This window comes from Hydractinia symbiolongicarpus, chromosome 8 (genome assembly GCF_029227915.1).
Source record: "Hydractinia symbiolongicarpus strain clone_291-10 chromosome 8, HSymV2.1, whole genome shotgun sequence".
NCBI lineage: Eukaryota > Metazoa > Cnidaria > Hydrozoa > Anthoathecata > Hydractiniidae > Hydractinia > Hydractinia symbiolongicarpus.
The window spans coordinates 5,028,998-5,043,171 of record NC_079882.1 but is presented as its reverse complement, the minus strand read 5'-3'; the positions used below and the strand labels follow the sequence as shown (position 1 = coordinate 5,043,171).

The window sequence follows — 14,174 nt, the reverse complement described above, 5'->3', positions numbered from 1 at the left end:
TCATTTTAAGCGACGCAGACCCAATTAGGGCCCGCGCTCTACTAGACAACTCCCGGCAACATCCAACAGCCCACACAGTGTGCCATCTTCCCAATTTCCCTCACATGGCTTGGGTTAACCCGGGGCTATGGTAACATTCACTCGCCCATGTTGAATCGCCGTCAAGAGGAATCGAACCCCGGTCTCCCGCACAGAGTATGAGAGCTATAACCACTAATCTACGGCGCCATTGTGTGTTATGTTTTCTTTCTACCCGCCTAAATATGTCATACATTACGTATGAATAGCGCTACACACTATTAATATGCATTTTACATACGAATAGAGGTTGAATATATACTTATGCACCATATTAAAGTGCGTAGCATATGATCCACCAGCTCTGTGAATCCGATAATTCCGTGAAACTGCTTTCGAGGCCTACAACAACTTACCACAGCGCTGTCTACCATTTTTAATGAATGAATTCGATTTAGGGAGGTTGATACTACAACTTAATCATTTTAGGGGTGTCGGAACTCGCCCATGAAAAATTTGGCAGTAATAAACAAGTAATGGGGTGTTGGCAATAAACTATTGTCAACATCCCTGAATACGTTGTTCATTATTATATTTTTTAATAACTAATGACTTTTATATTCGTCCTTTGTGTTCAAAGTAGGTTTAAGTTGGCAAGTATATAACGCTTCCAACACCATTAAATGATGGGACGATCTGCTTGATGAAACAAGTATGATAACGTCATCCATTGTGAGTGTGATGTTGCATGATTTGAAGTGACTATCAACGGGACCTGTTGACCTTGTATGCTCTTTTACTCGGGTTAGTAAATGCTGGGTTGTTTGGCCGACATAGCACAATTTACACCGTGGACATACAATTTAGTAAACTAAACCACTTTTGCGAGCTTTTTCAATCATTTTTAAGTGACTGTTCAAACTTATCTGATATATGTACTCTGTATTGGATGAACATCATTTGAATCAGATGAACAGTACCTGTTCATTTGATTCAATTTAACCTTTCAGTTCTTTAGGTATAACAACTGATTCCAACACTTTCTTAATAATGGGTTCATAGAATGAAACAGGGTATTGATTATTTTTGAGAATTTGTTTCGGTTTCGCTAGGCTTTTATGAACAGCCTTTTAAGAGCTACAAGCTCGCACTATTCGATGTGCCATCAGGGAGACTACAGATCGCTTATACTTCAGTGGTGTGAGGGAATGAAAATTCATAGTTAGACCTGGCTTTGGTGTACCAAGTAGAGGAAAATTTGCGCCAAATTCGTTTAATGAGCATGTCAAGGAATTGAAGACTACCATTGGAATCCCTCTCTATTGTAAATGCAGGATGTAAATCATTAATCTCCTCAAGCTTCTGATGTATTATCATATTTGCTAAAAGCCAAACATTAGCTATCATAGGAGCTGGTGGGCTACCCATAGCTAATCCATCTATTTGCTTGTAATATCCATCATTAGTTAACATTGCAGCTGCAGATAATGAGCAAATGATTCATTTACTCTCACAGACTTGTTAGTACCTTGTGAGATTGTTTTAGCTAATTGTTAGTACAACTGCCATTATGAACAGGGTTAAGCATGCTGTAAGCATGCCATTTTTATGGGATATAAAACCTTCATAAATTCAAGAGTGGATCATTCAAGGAAGCATCTGTTATTTATAGGCCATTGTTCTTGAAGCAGAAATGAAACATGTCATGCCCCAAATCATCAATATATAATTCTTACATGTCACATGTTCATCAACATGATATTAACTAGAACCAAAATTTACAGCGATGCTATAAAAAAACACAAGAAAACATAAGGGAAGATTTTATTGAAAACTTGGTCATGCCATGTAAAATCTGTCTGTCTGTCTGTCTGTCTGTCTGTCTGTCTGTCTGTCTGTCTGTCTGTCTGTCTGTCTGTCTGTCTGTCTGTCTGTCTGTCTGTCTGTCTGTCAACTTCATCCACAGGATTTTTGAAAATATTATAAGAATAACAAAGCGGGCAGGAAATAACCTATCACATTGGTAATATTTTTTTAGAAAAATGGGAGGGTTGGTGATCAAATTGTTTTGAAGAATGATGTAAGGTTAAAAAAATTCCTATTAAGAAATATTTTTTTTTTCAAATTGGTATTTAAAAGTTGTGTGTTTGCTTTATAACTGTAATATAAAAATACCACACTTGCTACATATCAATCTACTATGTTTTAAGAAAATATGAAAATCTTAATCTGGTGTCTTACAATTTGTGTTATCACAAGCAAAGTTTATGGAGAATCTAAAGAATCGACAAAGAAGAAATCATTATCAAGAAAAGAGTTATGTATCCTTTTCAATATGAATGATTTATTTCTCTTTTTTTTTTAGAGTGTAATACACACTTTTATAAGCCACCCAAGTGTCCAGGCATCACAATGAGCCAAAAATAATGAAACTTACTTCAGCTCTCAGGTCCCTGAACAATTTTCCTTTTCATTCCTTAGCAACTTAAGGACTAATCCCAAAATGCGTTTGCTTGTAGAAAATCTGTGTCTATATACATAACAATTATAATACAAAATTAGGATCAGGGTTTGAATTAGAAAAGTAAAGTGGGTTCACAAAAATTTGATACTCTGTAACAAAGTAAACCACCATCGAGACATGGCCTAGGAGCACCGTAGATCAATAACCATTGGCTTGTTCATTAGTAGCTACTTGTTTTTCGATGAGAATTTGTATTTTTTTGTGACCTACAAGCTTTACTTTTTCCTGCTTTATTATTTTTTACGTTGGAGACAAGTGGGGGACGTTTAAACTTGTGAACCCCAAACACAAGAACTGAGCTAGTAACTCTCAGTTGTAACTTTCTTGTCTCCGATAGCAAAAATAATGTTGCAAAAATGAAATAAGTTTATTTTTATAGCATGTTGTGAGAAAATATTCAAAATGTAATTATTGTTTCAGAGTTTCTTAACCAGTTTTGGTGAACATTACAACGCAAGTTAAATACAGTATACTGAATAAAGTTGTTTTCACAACAAATATGTTTGTTTCAAACATGAGTCTTTTAGTATAATGCAGTTTCTTATTTTTTAATGCTAACTGCGCTGAAAATAAGAACACTGTTTTCTGTTAAAAACACTTTCGATCTATACCTGTTCTATTTTTATTGATTTTTTTTTCTTTGGGCATGAACTTTACTAAAGTAAAGTTAATAATATTAATTAAACTATTTGCCACTGTTGAAACTGAAAAAAAAACGTTGACTTTATGATTTTGTCTACACAACAGCCTTTTGATAAATTAACATGTAAATATTTTACGCAATCATTTATGATGAGTTGCACTTGATAAATAAGGTTTTAATAACAATTTCTTATAATAAAAACGGCTTTTCAGAAGCAAATGTTATGAAACTTGTTCACATATTTTCAGTCAAAGATTCATTAAATATGTACACGTGAAATACGCTAACGGAAAGGGTTTTTTTTCTCCCATCATAAAATAAAGAAGCAAAACATGAGAATTAAATGAAAACAAAACAAACAAAAAGAAGGAATGATTAATTTTAATATCACAAAATATAGAAATGAAGTGATACAAAAATTTTCGATTCGCAATTTTATCATTTTATTCGCAAAGTAATTCGCAAAATGGCATTCCATTTGCAAATTGCAAATTGTGAGCTGCTAATTCGAACCCTGAGGATCTAAAATCTACAATGTCGTATTTGTTTACAAAAGTATACATTATAATAACAAAAAATCTCAAAGTAAATTACACATTTTAAGACGTCTTCATACTGCTTGTGCTCTATCATATGATCTCCTTTTTTACATTCTGTTTACAGCAACACATCTTCATAGATTTTGTTATTGATTTTTACTTAACTGTTTATAATTAGACAAGTATGGTTTCAAAGTGAAACGTGGTGAGCAAGTGGAGGGAATAAAAAGAATTCTCAAGATTGGGGACTATTCAAAAAGATATTCCATGGTCAAAATATTGTTAGAAAAACTTTTCAAGGTATTATGATTTTACATACTTTTATTAAAATGTTTGCTTGCAGAAAATGCCGAAGTGAATGCTAAGGTGATTTTTAAAAAAGCAAGTTCATGTAGGCAAAATTTTGCCGAGGAGAATTTTCTCTTCACAATTTATAATTCTTCAATTGCCTTAAATCTATCATATATACATAATATAGAAAGTATAGATAGAAAAGCGATAGAAAGTATTCCTTACATGCAAAAATTAATAAAGATCATAAATTGGTCACTGATCATTTTTCTTATTTACCCAAAATAGAATTGAAGGAGTTTAAATATAAACAAGCTGGCTTGGAAAAGAAATGCTAAAATTTAAAAGGCAATTTACCGACGTCAGACACCAAAATAAAAGTTCATGTCACTGTTTTGCCAATGTGAAATTGTGGATTACTAATGCGAATCACAAATACGAAAATTTATGTCAACATTTTTTTGCCAACATGAAATGGGTTAATCCTCACCTGAAACAGTTGTCAAAAAATTATTGATGCAAAAAAATTTGAATTAGAAAGGCTGGCTTGAATAAGTCCATGGTAGGATATTTAACCTTTTCACATCAAAGCTTTTTTTGAAAAATCCAAGTTTGGCACTGCTGGATAGAAAATTGAATGCTTTTTTTATAGGAGCCCTCCATTTTGATATTGCAAAATTGGTTGGTCACAAGTTAGGGCTGATAGATTGTTGCATGTCAGTGTTTCGGACTTCCTTTCACATATTGTCTTGTTGGGTATTTAAGGGTTAATTGAACAAAATTGGATTAATATCTGAAGTACTACCTTTTCAACTCTGCAACTTGAAGAAAAGTGTGTTTGGGTTTGTATGCCAAAAGTCTCTATCAACATATCTAATACCTTCCAAATTAACTGACAATTTCCTAAAATTCAAAAATATGAAATCTGTATGTATGAATCTTCTATGTGTTAACCTTAGATTTTGACTAATTGTTTTATTAATTTAAGCAATTCACTAATAGCGCTTAAGACTTATGTACTAGTGCTTACTAATTGATGCATATTGAATTTAGGTTTTGATCTCAGCAAAACTAAAAGTCACAGAGGGTGGTTACATCCCTGGGGATGAATTTCCAGATGATCAAGAAAAACTTGATGGTATGGTGGGGCTTGTGTTATTGTGATTATTTTAGTATTGCTATGCATTTAATAATCTAATAATGATATGGACAAATTCTGTCACACCGTTTGCATCTATTTGGTAAGTTAGACATTACGTAAAAAGAAAACCTTAAAAGAATTAGTTTATTAAAATGATTTTAATAAAAAGTCAATGGCACACACCTTGCATTTTGGGAACCACATGTTCCACTGTTAACAAAAGGAGACAGATAATCCTGGTGTCCTTTTAACTGTGTCAAATATACTCGTATTTATTACATAATTAGCAAAACAAAATTAGCAAAACATATTATTTTTTTCGTTTGTTTGCTGAATGTTTTCTTAAACAGAAATATAGGGTTAAATTCAACCGATTTTGAATGTCTTTTTGCGGTTGGTTATTATCAATACTGATTAGAAAACTGAATAGTCAAATAACAGATAAGAGCAACAGCTAAATTATTTTTTAATATCAGATATTTAAAATCACTTGTTTGGTGTCTTGCATTACTGCCACCCTAAAAAGGGCCCATCTGAATGCAAATGCGATGATGTGTAGAGTTTGGCAAAAGTTTTTGTATTTTGCTATAGTTTGTTAACTACAGCTACTTCATATTGTTGCTACTGTCCTTGTGTGCAGCGTGCAAAAAAAATAACGGTTACTGTGAGCCTGCTAAAGAATTGGTTGAATTACTGCGAAAATATAACTGCGTTATGAAGTAAAAGATCGAGAAAGTTTATATTGTGAAAAAACAATATGAAAAATAATTTAATATTTTTTTTTATCCACTTTAGACAAAAATGAAATAAGAAAGATCCGCCACTTGAATTTTGATGATATCAGCAATGACCCATCGATGCACAAAACATTTTCCTTTATTGTATAGAACTTGAAAGACTGATCAAGAAAATGTATAGGATTTTTTACTTTTGACAAACGGTTGCAGAGATATTAAGGTTTAAACGTTCTTTAATGACTTTATTAACCGGTCTATTTTAAAACGGATTTAGGATCCAGATTTGGCAAACTTACCCAATGTGGTCCCAGGTGATTCCTAGACCCACTTCTCATTTTAAATATTCTTATGTATTTTATTGTCCAGACATTTTATGTTTTGCTTTAAATCTTAAAACTTCAGTCAAACTTAGTCATGCAAATCAAAATTTGATCTTAAAAACACTGGCGTTAATGACGTTTAGGTCTGATAGATTTTCTGTGTTTGTTTTTTTAAAAATTTTTTGTGGAATATATCTTACTTTTATACGTCATATTGGTTTGCAATTTCTGTCAATGATGTTGCATGCGAAAACGAGTTCAAGATTGTTCCAAAGTGAAGGTCATGAAGAAGTCTCAATAAGAAAGAGAAGAGTAAACAAGTGAAATGTTTTCAACTTCAATATTAGATCATGAATTATAAACTCTTAGCGCTAACGTTCATTTAAATGAAAAAAACTAAAATCATTTTGTCAATGTTCATGGTGTAGACATTTTGTGAATATATTTTCACTAAAATAAAGTTTCGACAATTACATTTTTTTTGCTACTGGAGAGTTAAATTTGAAAGATCATACCCACAAGCAATTATAGACACATTATTTTAAAAATAACTCGTGGGGACAAAGTAGGACACACTTAAAATTGTCAATTTTCACTTGCCAATGTATAAACATTTCCTTATAATAAAGACTAAGCGTGTACTGCTAATTAGGCAATTCTCGAAATTAGAAGTAAGACCACCTATCTAGGATGAATCAATTTTTGGAGAACCACATTCAACTTTTTTAGATCAAAACCGAGTCACAAAATTGACCGTTAGTCAATTTAAAAATGGCGCTGGAGCTTTCGCTTGTTTTAGTACCCTCGGTTTCTTAATCAACGCCGAATTTTGCAATTTTTACCTATTGAAGCGATGCAACCCCGGTAAGATTTCGTAATTTACCAAATTATGATTTACTTTTAGCCAAATTTAAATGCATTACGAAATGATTACTTACCGACGTTGACTGCAGAATTTGTTTACTTTTTAAACAGATGGCTCCTCATCTATTTCTCCCTGTGTACGATCATAAAGGAGCATGCGGTTTCGACTTTTCTTGGTTTAACCAACAATTATATTTTTCGTGGAGGTTAATTAGGTATTCATTATTTAAAATAGGCGTCAGTATTCTTTTAATTAGAAGCAGTATGTCGAATTAGCAGTGCACGCACACTTAGTTACCAGTTTTCCTGCGACGTTGTTTGGATCCACAATCTATTTTAATTTTCGGTTTCTTAACGGTGTTGATCTTGTCTACACATCTGTTTAAGTGGAGCTTCAGCAGCCTACCAACTACTGTGTAGCTACCAACAACTGGGTACCTACCAACTACTGAGTACCTACCAACTACTGGGTACCTACCAACTACTGGGTACCTACCAACTACTGGGTACATACCAACTACTTGGTACCTACCAACTACTGGGTACCTAATAACTACCGGGTACCTACCAACTACTGGGTAGCGGCCACAATATGGTCATTTTTTAAAAAAATATAAACAAAATTGTAGGTCAGCATGTCTAGACTTAGTAATATGTAATGTAACATCAATCTTTTTACCTTTTATCGACTCTCACAATTAAATGTGTGCCACACAAAGAGTTTATAATAAAATACAATATGTTCATTCCATTTCTCCCTGAAAAAAGGGTTTAGATTGTTTTTTTTTTAATCCTCTTCTAGACTTCTTAAACTTTAATTAAAATTGTCTGAGATTAATTTGATGAAGTCTAGAATATATATCAAAGATTGGATTTCCTGTTCTTTTTCGTCTGGTCTGGGAGGCTGCTGTGCTTATTATAAAATTTCATTTTAACTTTTTTCAAGAAGTAATGGTGGCATCTAGTAGTTATATCGAAAGTCACGTACTAATTTTAATTTGATTCGAACTTGGTCTATTTTTACCTTTTACAGTATTCCTGTTTGACACTTAGGCCCCATTTACACTCATCCTTTTTGCCTGTTTCTCTGTCTTCAGTTATTTTTTAATTAAAAGAGAGACGTGTAATATTTCCCTAGGATGAAAACAAAAAAGTTGATTTTATTCCGGGTCTCCTTGCCTCGGTTTTATACAAAAAGCGTATTATTCTACAATTCCTTAGCTTCTTAATGTTGAGGATGTATTATGACAAAAAAAATTTTAAAATGAAAAAACTTTTTTACCAGGTTCCTCATCAGCAAAATTTGCAATACGAAAATGAATCCCCGTTAATTATCCAAATTGTGCGTTGGAGACCAATTTTTTTTTTTAAATTCGATTCTTAACTATGGCGTATGAAAGTTTTCAGAGTAATTGATCTCACTTGTCACACAGGTTGAGTCATTTATTTATTGCTTTAGTGACTCTTACTTCCAATATGGCATTGTTTTCCAGTTACGTTAACCTGGGTACCAGGTTTAAATCCAGGGTCCCTGAATTCTAATCGCATCGTTTACCAACAAATTATTTTTGATTTTTAAAAAAACAGCGAGTTAATTTGCCATAGGATGCTGTGCAGTATTTGAAGATTTTTGATGTGGCATTATCTCCAATCGGAAATAAATAATTGTTATCACTGTTTCTCTTTCTGAGCTTACCTCAATCACCTATTTCCTGTAGCTACTTTTTTTTATTTTGCTCTCTTGACGCTAAATTTTCTTTAATTAATTTTTAAACCCATTAAAATTCTTGCGGAATTCTCAAAATTTTTAGTTAACCAAACGAAATTATGTTTGTACATACTTCGAAAAGTCGCAAATGTGTGTGGTTTTCCTGCTTGGTTTACTCTATTTTCTCAACATCGTAGGATTTGTTAACAAACCAAGGAAAACAAAGTGTCTAACAACCAACCCTTTAATATTTAGTAATTCACCAGCGCATTTTATGTCCCTGGTTTTCGCCCGTTTTGCAGCGTCTTCTGTAAAACAAATTACTATAGCATATTTTGCAGAACAGCATTATTCCGCTGCTAATTTTGCAGAACACAAAATCGACCACAACGCTGCTAGTTAACTGATTGTTAGTTGATTGCTTGTTAACTATTGACATAACTAAGGCTAGCCAAAATTTTTCTTTAGCTATCTATAACGATATAAAATGCATTCCAAATATTGTGTTCGCTTGCAGAAAGTATTCAACATCATTCCTCTAATTACCGAACGGATATGAAGTGACTACTCCCCAGAGCTGCGAATGTGTTGTCAATGTGTCGCCATTAGCAACATTTGTCCACCAACATATTACCTTTCCAATTAGCAAGTAAGATTTCTTTCGTTTCTAGACTTGGGCCACGTCTTTGAAAATGTTGCATTTTTTGGTGATTTGTTGCTAAGATGTCCGGACATCACACATAAGGTAACGCTTTTTTAACACTTTTTCTACATCGCTTAGTTGCTACTGACACGAGTGCAATTAACCTCTCAGTGTCACTGTACATACAACATTTTCTACATTGTAAATTATAATTCGAATCAATTTTGTTGCCATGGTCTTCTTGACTTGCATTTCCAGTTAATAGGCTGTGTCTATGACAACCTTCCGAATGGAATGTCCTTTCTTAAATTTTATGTGAGAATGTGTTACGGATTTAAGCATGATTTATGCCTAAGTGTCAACAATAAAATAACAAGGAAGGGCGGGAGATCTTTCATTCGTCAATTATATTTTTTCTTATAATTGTTTGAGATGGTTGATTCATCATTATCACTGTGTCAATTTTGTTTGAGTTCTTAAATCCTTGCTAAAATACCTGACTTTTTTCATAATATAGAGGTTTTGTAATTTTCATTTTAAAATGTCGATAAAATTTAGAGAAAACTATGAAAAATTAGAGAAAGCGTAATTCAACATACCTTATTCCATGAAATTGACGAGTCATGAAATTGACGCGGTTTTTCAAAATTCGCGTAACTTAATGACCGTTAATTTAAAGACTGTCAATTTCATGACTCGTTAATTAAAATACTGGTAATTTGTTGCCTTTTTTCAAATTTATAAAAGCCCCAAAAACATAAATATACAATTTTTTTTACAAATTTTCTACTATTTTCTCCTCATCGGACAATAGCTCAACGGTGTTCTCTCTTTCAGCGATCTTTTTTAAAATAGCTTTTGTATAATCTTCATACTCTGATCCAAGTGGAAAATGAAATTTTTTAATTTTTAACATTATCTTTCCAAACAACGAAAATCCAAACCCTCTTGTAATAGAGAGGGTCGCTTCACTACCGTGGATTTGACTGTTGCCGTAATTTTGCTTTGCGTAATGTCGCATATTCTCAAATTCGCGTTAATTAAATGCATTTTTGAAAGCAACCTTGCTCAACTGCGTTGAATTAAATTCCTTTTCAAAATAATTTCATTAAACCACGTTAATTTCATGACCGTTAATTTCTTGACTTGTTAATTTCGTGGAATAAGGTAGTTTATCAGATATTTTATTGGAAAAATCTTGCAAAGAACACCGAGAACACTTTTTGTGTTGGTAATGATAAGACATCCTCCACGTCAATCAATTTATAAAATTTATCAATTTATAAAATGGTTTTCTGCGTTCAACGTCTTGAACATTCCTATTTGCTTTTAGTTAAGTTAGTAAAATGGAAAACCTACAATTTACGATAATCAAAGCGATGCGGTGTCACATTGGTACAGCGCCGCACGTTTTGTTACTTGTCTGTGGAGCCACTTTTACTGATAAACTAGGACTGAAGTCCCGGTTTTATATTTCTTTTGTTGCACGTGTTACATGAATCCAAAATTCTTTTTTTCTCATAGCTGTATGATAAAAACCAGGAATGGAAAATTGCGATGAATTGGGGTGTAGTTTTTTCTAACGAAACCGACATATTTACCGGTGCAAATGCAGTGATGCTGAATTTGGTGAGTCCACAATTTCAAGCGGACTGTTGCAGTTTTAACTCATACGGCTTGTAATTATAAAGTTTTAGGTTCAAGTCCACACTCAAGATGTAGTGTTGCCAGCTCATTATGAGGCATATACTGACCTTCATGTGGCTATTTTCATTGGACAAGCATGTTGTTTATGTATCTCTGATTGTGTATCTAGGTTTTTGAATCATTCGATCAACACTTATTGGCAATAACAGTCGGGAATTATGTAAACGATTTTTCGGCTGTTCGTGTGTTTTAGTTTATTCGTTTATGATCTGTTTAGGTTGCACAGGAATTGGAAATAATCCCAAGAGATGAAAATTATGTTAACCCATACAAAGAAGCCAACATAAAAGTGAGTGGGCTCAGTTTACACGGGGTGCATTTCAAACCATGCAAAGGTGATGTGTGGCAGTAGAAATTTTGCATTGTGTGCAATAATTCTCGACGACAGCAGATAATTATCAGCTCTAACATAATGTTTGTTGATGAACATAAATCAGTGTTCATATGTCGTTAAGATTTAATGAATTTGAAATGTGGAGACATTTAACTGCCACCTCAGTCTACGCCCCCATGTAAGGAACTTTAACGAGTTGATTAGGCTGTTTTTGACTAGAATCGTGAAATTCATGGGATCATTTAATCTCGTTAATTATCTCAATGAGTCTTGGCAGCTCATTAGGGAATGTCGCGATCACAAGACCTTTCTGTGTGTGTGATTTCTTCTCTTCACCACAAAGGTAAACAAAAACAAACAAACAATTATATTTAGTGGAGTCGATGTTCTTGTTGCGTAAATGTTGCATAAATAAATGTTTCAGTGTCCCTCTCCGCAAAAACAACAACAAAAACAGCAAAACAAGCATGGATGTTTAGAATAATTATTAAAAACAATAAATATCAATAACGAATGACTTACTGACCAACCTGTATTTAACCGTCTGTTTTGCGTGCACCAACCTGTATTTAACCGTCTGTTTTGCGTGTGATAGTGTTGTAGCTAAATGCGATTATTCTATTTCTTATCAAGGCCGAGCAAAGAAAAAAGCAAAAAGAAGAAGAACGACTAAAACAACAAAAGGAGGAGAGCAAGCAAAAGAAAAAAGTAAAGAAGAGACGTGGTCCACGCCTGGGAGGTTCTTCTCAAGAGTTATGACAAATGACAAACTTGATGTGTGTATGATTTTTTATACAAAGCTTTCTACGCTTTCAATCTTTCGTAACGGACATTTCGTGAACAGAATACAATTCTTTGCAAAAATGTGATGCAAATTTTTACGAAAGTGTTGTTATTTTGTTACCATGTAGCCGCATCATGTTCACGCTACTAATAATTCGAATACAGCTGGTAAACAAGGTTCAGAATTGCAAACTGAACATACTTCGCTGACCGAAGTAGAAATCGTACATGTTTGGCGGGAAACTGCACGTTTTTTCTATTTATTGTGGAACAACCCAAAAAAGATTTATGTGTTTGACGATTACATATTCAGTAGATTAAATGGTTTGATAATTAAATATGTCGAAGTGGTGGTTTGTTGGAAGGATTTATCCTCTCTGACATCATGCACCATGATTAAAATTCTTTGAGTATCAATTCAACATTGTTCCAAAATGTTTGTTTTTGCCGAGACTATTTAAATTCGTCGGTATTGTTAGAACTAGTCATACATAGATAGTTTAGCACCCATTAATCCGAAAATGCACAATACGTCTGCTTAGATGTACTCATACATTTTTTTCTAAACCCATTAGTTGTTTATAATTACATGCTTTATTTATAAGAATATCGAAATTCTAACCAGGCTGGTCAATAGGTCTATTGTTCTAAAAAATGGACCTTTTGTTTTTAACCTAACATCCCAGCCTGGTATTCTTATGAAGCACATTCTTATAAAAAAAGGGGTGTATCGCTATGAACGTACGCGAAATAACACGAAAAAAGTCGCGTAAAACATCATTGTAACATATGGTTAGCTTTTGATGCACTAGAGGGTTATTAAAAATCATTTTTCATGCGATATCCACAGTTAACAAACCAGTAATGAATAGTGTGATTTGATTTTAATTTTTTTAGCCAAATTAACTGAAAGCGTGGTAAGGTTAATAGATTTGTAGTAATGAGGAAAGAATGTAATTTTTTGTACATGGAAGAGATGATGTCGATTATAGTTTCGTTCCTTTCCTTTCCGTTCCTCAATTAAAAAATTGTTTAACCAGCTTTTTTCAATCCTTATTAAAAAAGCTTTTTTCCTTCTACAGAGCTTCGTGTGTGAAGATTTACTCTAAAAGTTTAAAGACCGTGCTGAAATAAACCTCCCCTTAAATACATGCCTAAGTTAAAAACTGCAAAAGATGTGTCTCCACACTCTCACTTATTTCTGCATGACGTCATGAAATTAAATGTCTTTAGAGTCATGATTTTTTATCTCAGACCCTTTAACCATCTTTTTTCAGTTTGTAATTTTCTCAATTAAAATTGATTTGGAACTAAACACCCCGCTCTCTGCTTCTTTACAATTAAAATAATAATATTAAAAATATATATATAAAAATGCCTTGGCATTTAATTAAATCTTTACCGCATCCCACGTCAAAAAAGGTGATCATGTTTTGAAGCTATATTTAGGAAGCGCTGGCATTGTTATTTCCGCTGTGAAAACACATGTTTATTTTGGTCCAAATGATCCAACCCGGGGTACATCTTTAAGTTGCTCAATCCACTGAGCTGTTGTTGCTGCATCCACTAAACTGAATACCCATTTTTAGTTAATCTCTAAGGCGGAGATCTTCAAGTGTAAATCATGCCCCAACCGTATTGTTATATATATGAGACAAGACCGCATTGTTTCGTTCTTTTACTTTTGTGGTTTACACTGCGATAAGCTGCGAATGACTTAGAAAAAAAATGAATGATGAAGTATGATATGCATCTCAAAAGAATTGGTTTTTTTTTTATTATTCTCACCCATCCCTCGCAATGATGCATGAACTTTGAATGATGTATATTTTTCCTGTGGTTCTGTCATGATTGGAATCGGAACTGTACAATTTTACTTCCACCTCGTTTTGCTATCTTCCCACATAAAAATATTTATCTCG

General features: G+C 33.3%; 1 protein-coding gene across 1 annotated transcript; it reads left to right on the top strand.

The window, feature by feature from the left end:
• The first annotated feature begins 2,203 nt into the window (after window positions 1-2,203).
• LOC130655130 (coiled-coil domain-containing protein 134-like) lies at window positions 2,204-13,243 on the top strand. The gene is made up of 7 exons (XM_057457830.1): window positions 2,204-2,339; window positions 3,903-4,024; window positions 5,069-5,153; window positions 9,457-9,530; window positions 10,953-11,057; window positions 11,353-11,424; window positions 12,103-13,243. The coding sequence occupies exons 1-7, from the start codon at window positions 2,234-2,236 to the stop codon at window positions 12,226-12,228; spliced, it is 690 nt and encodes a 229-aa protein (XP_057313813.1). The 5' UTR covers window positions 2,204-2,233; the 3' UTR covers window positions 12,229-13,243.
• The last annotated feature ends 931 nt before the right edge of the window (window positions 13,244-14,174 follow it).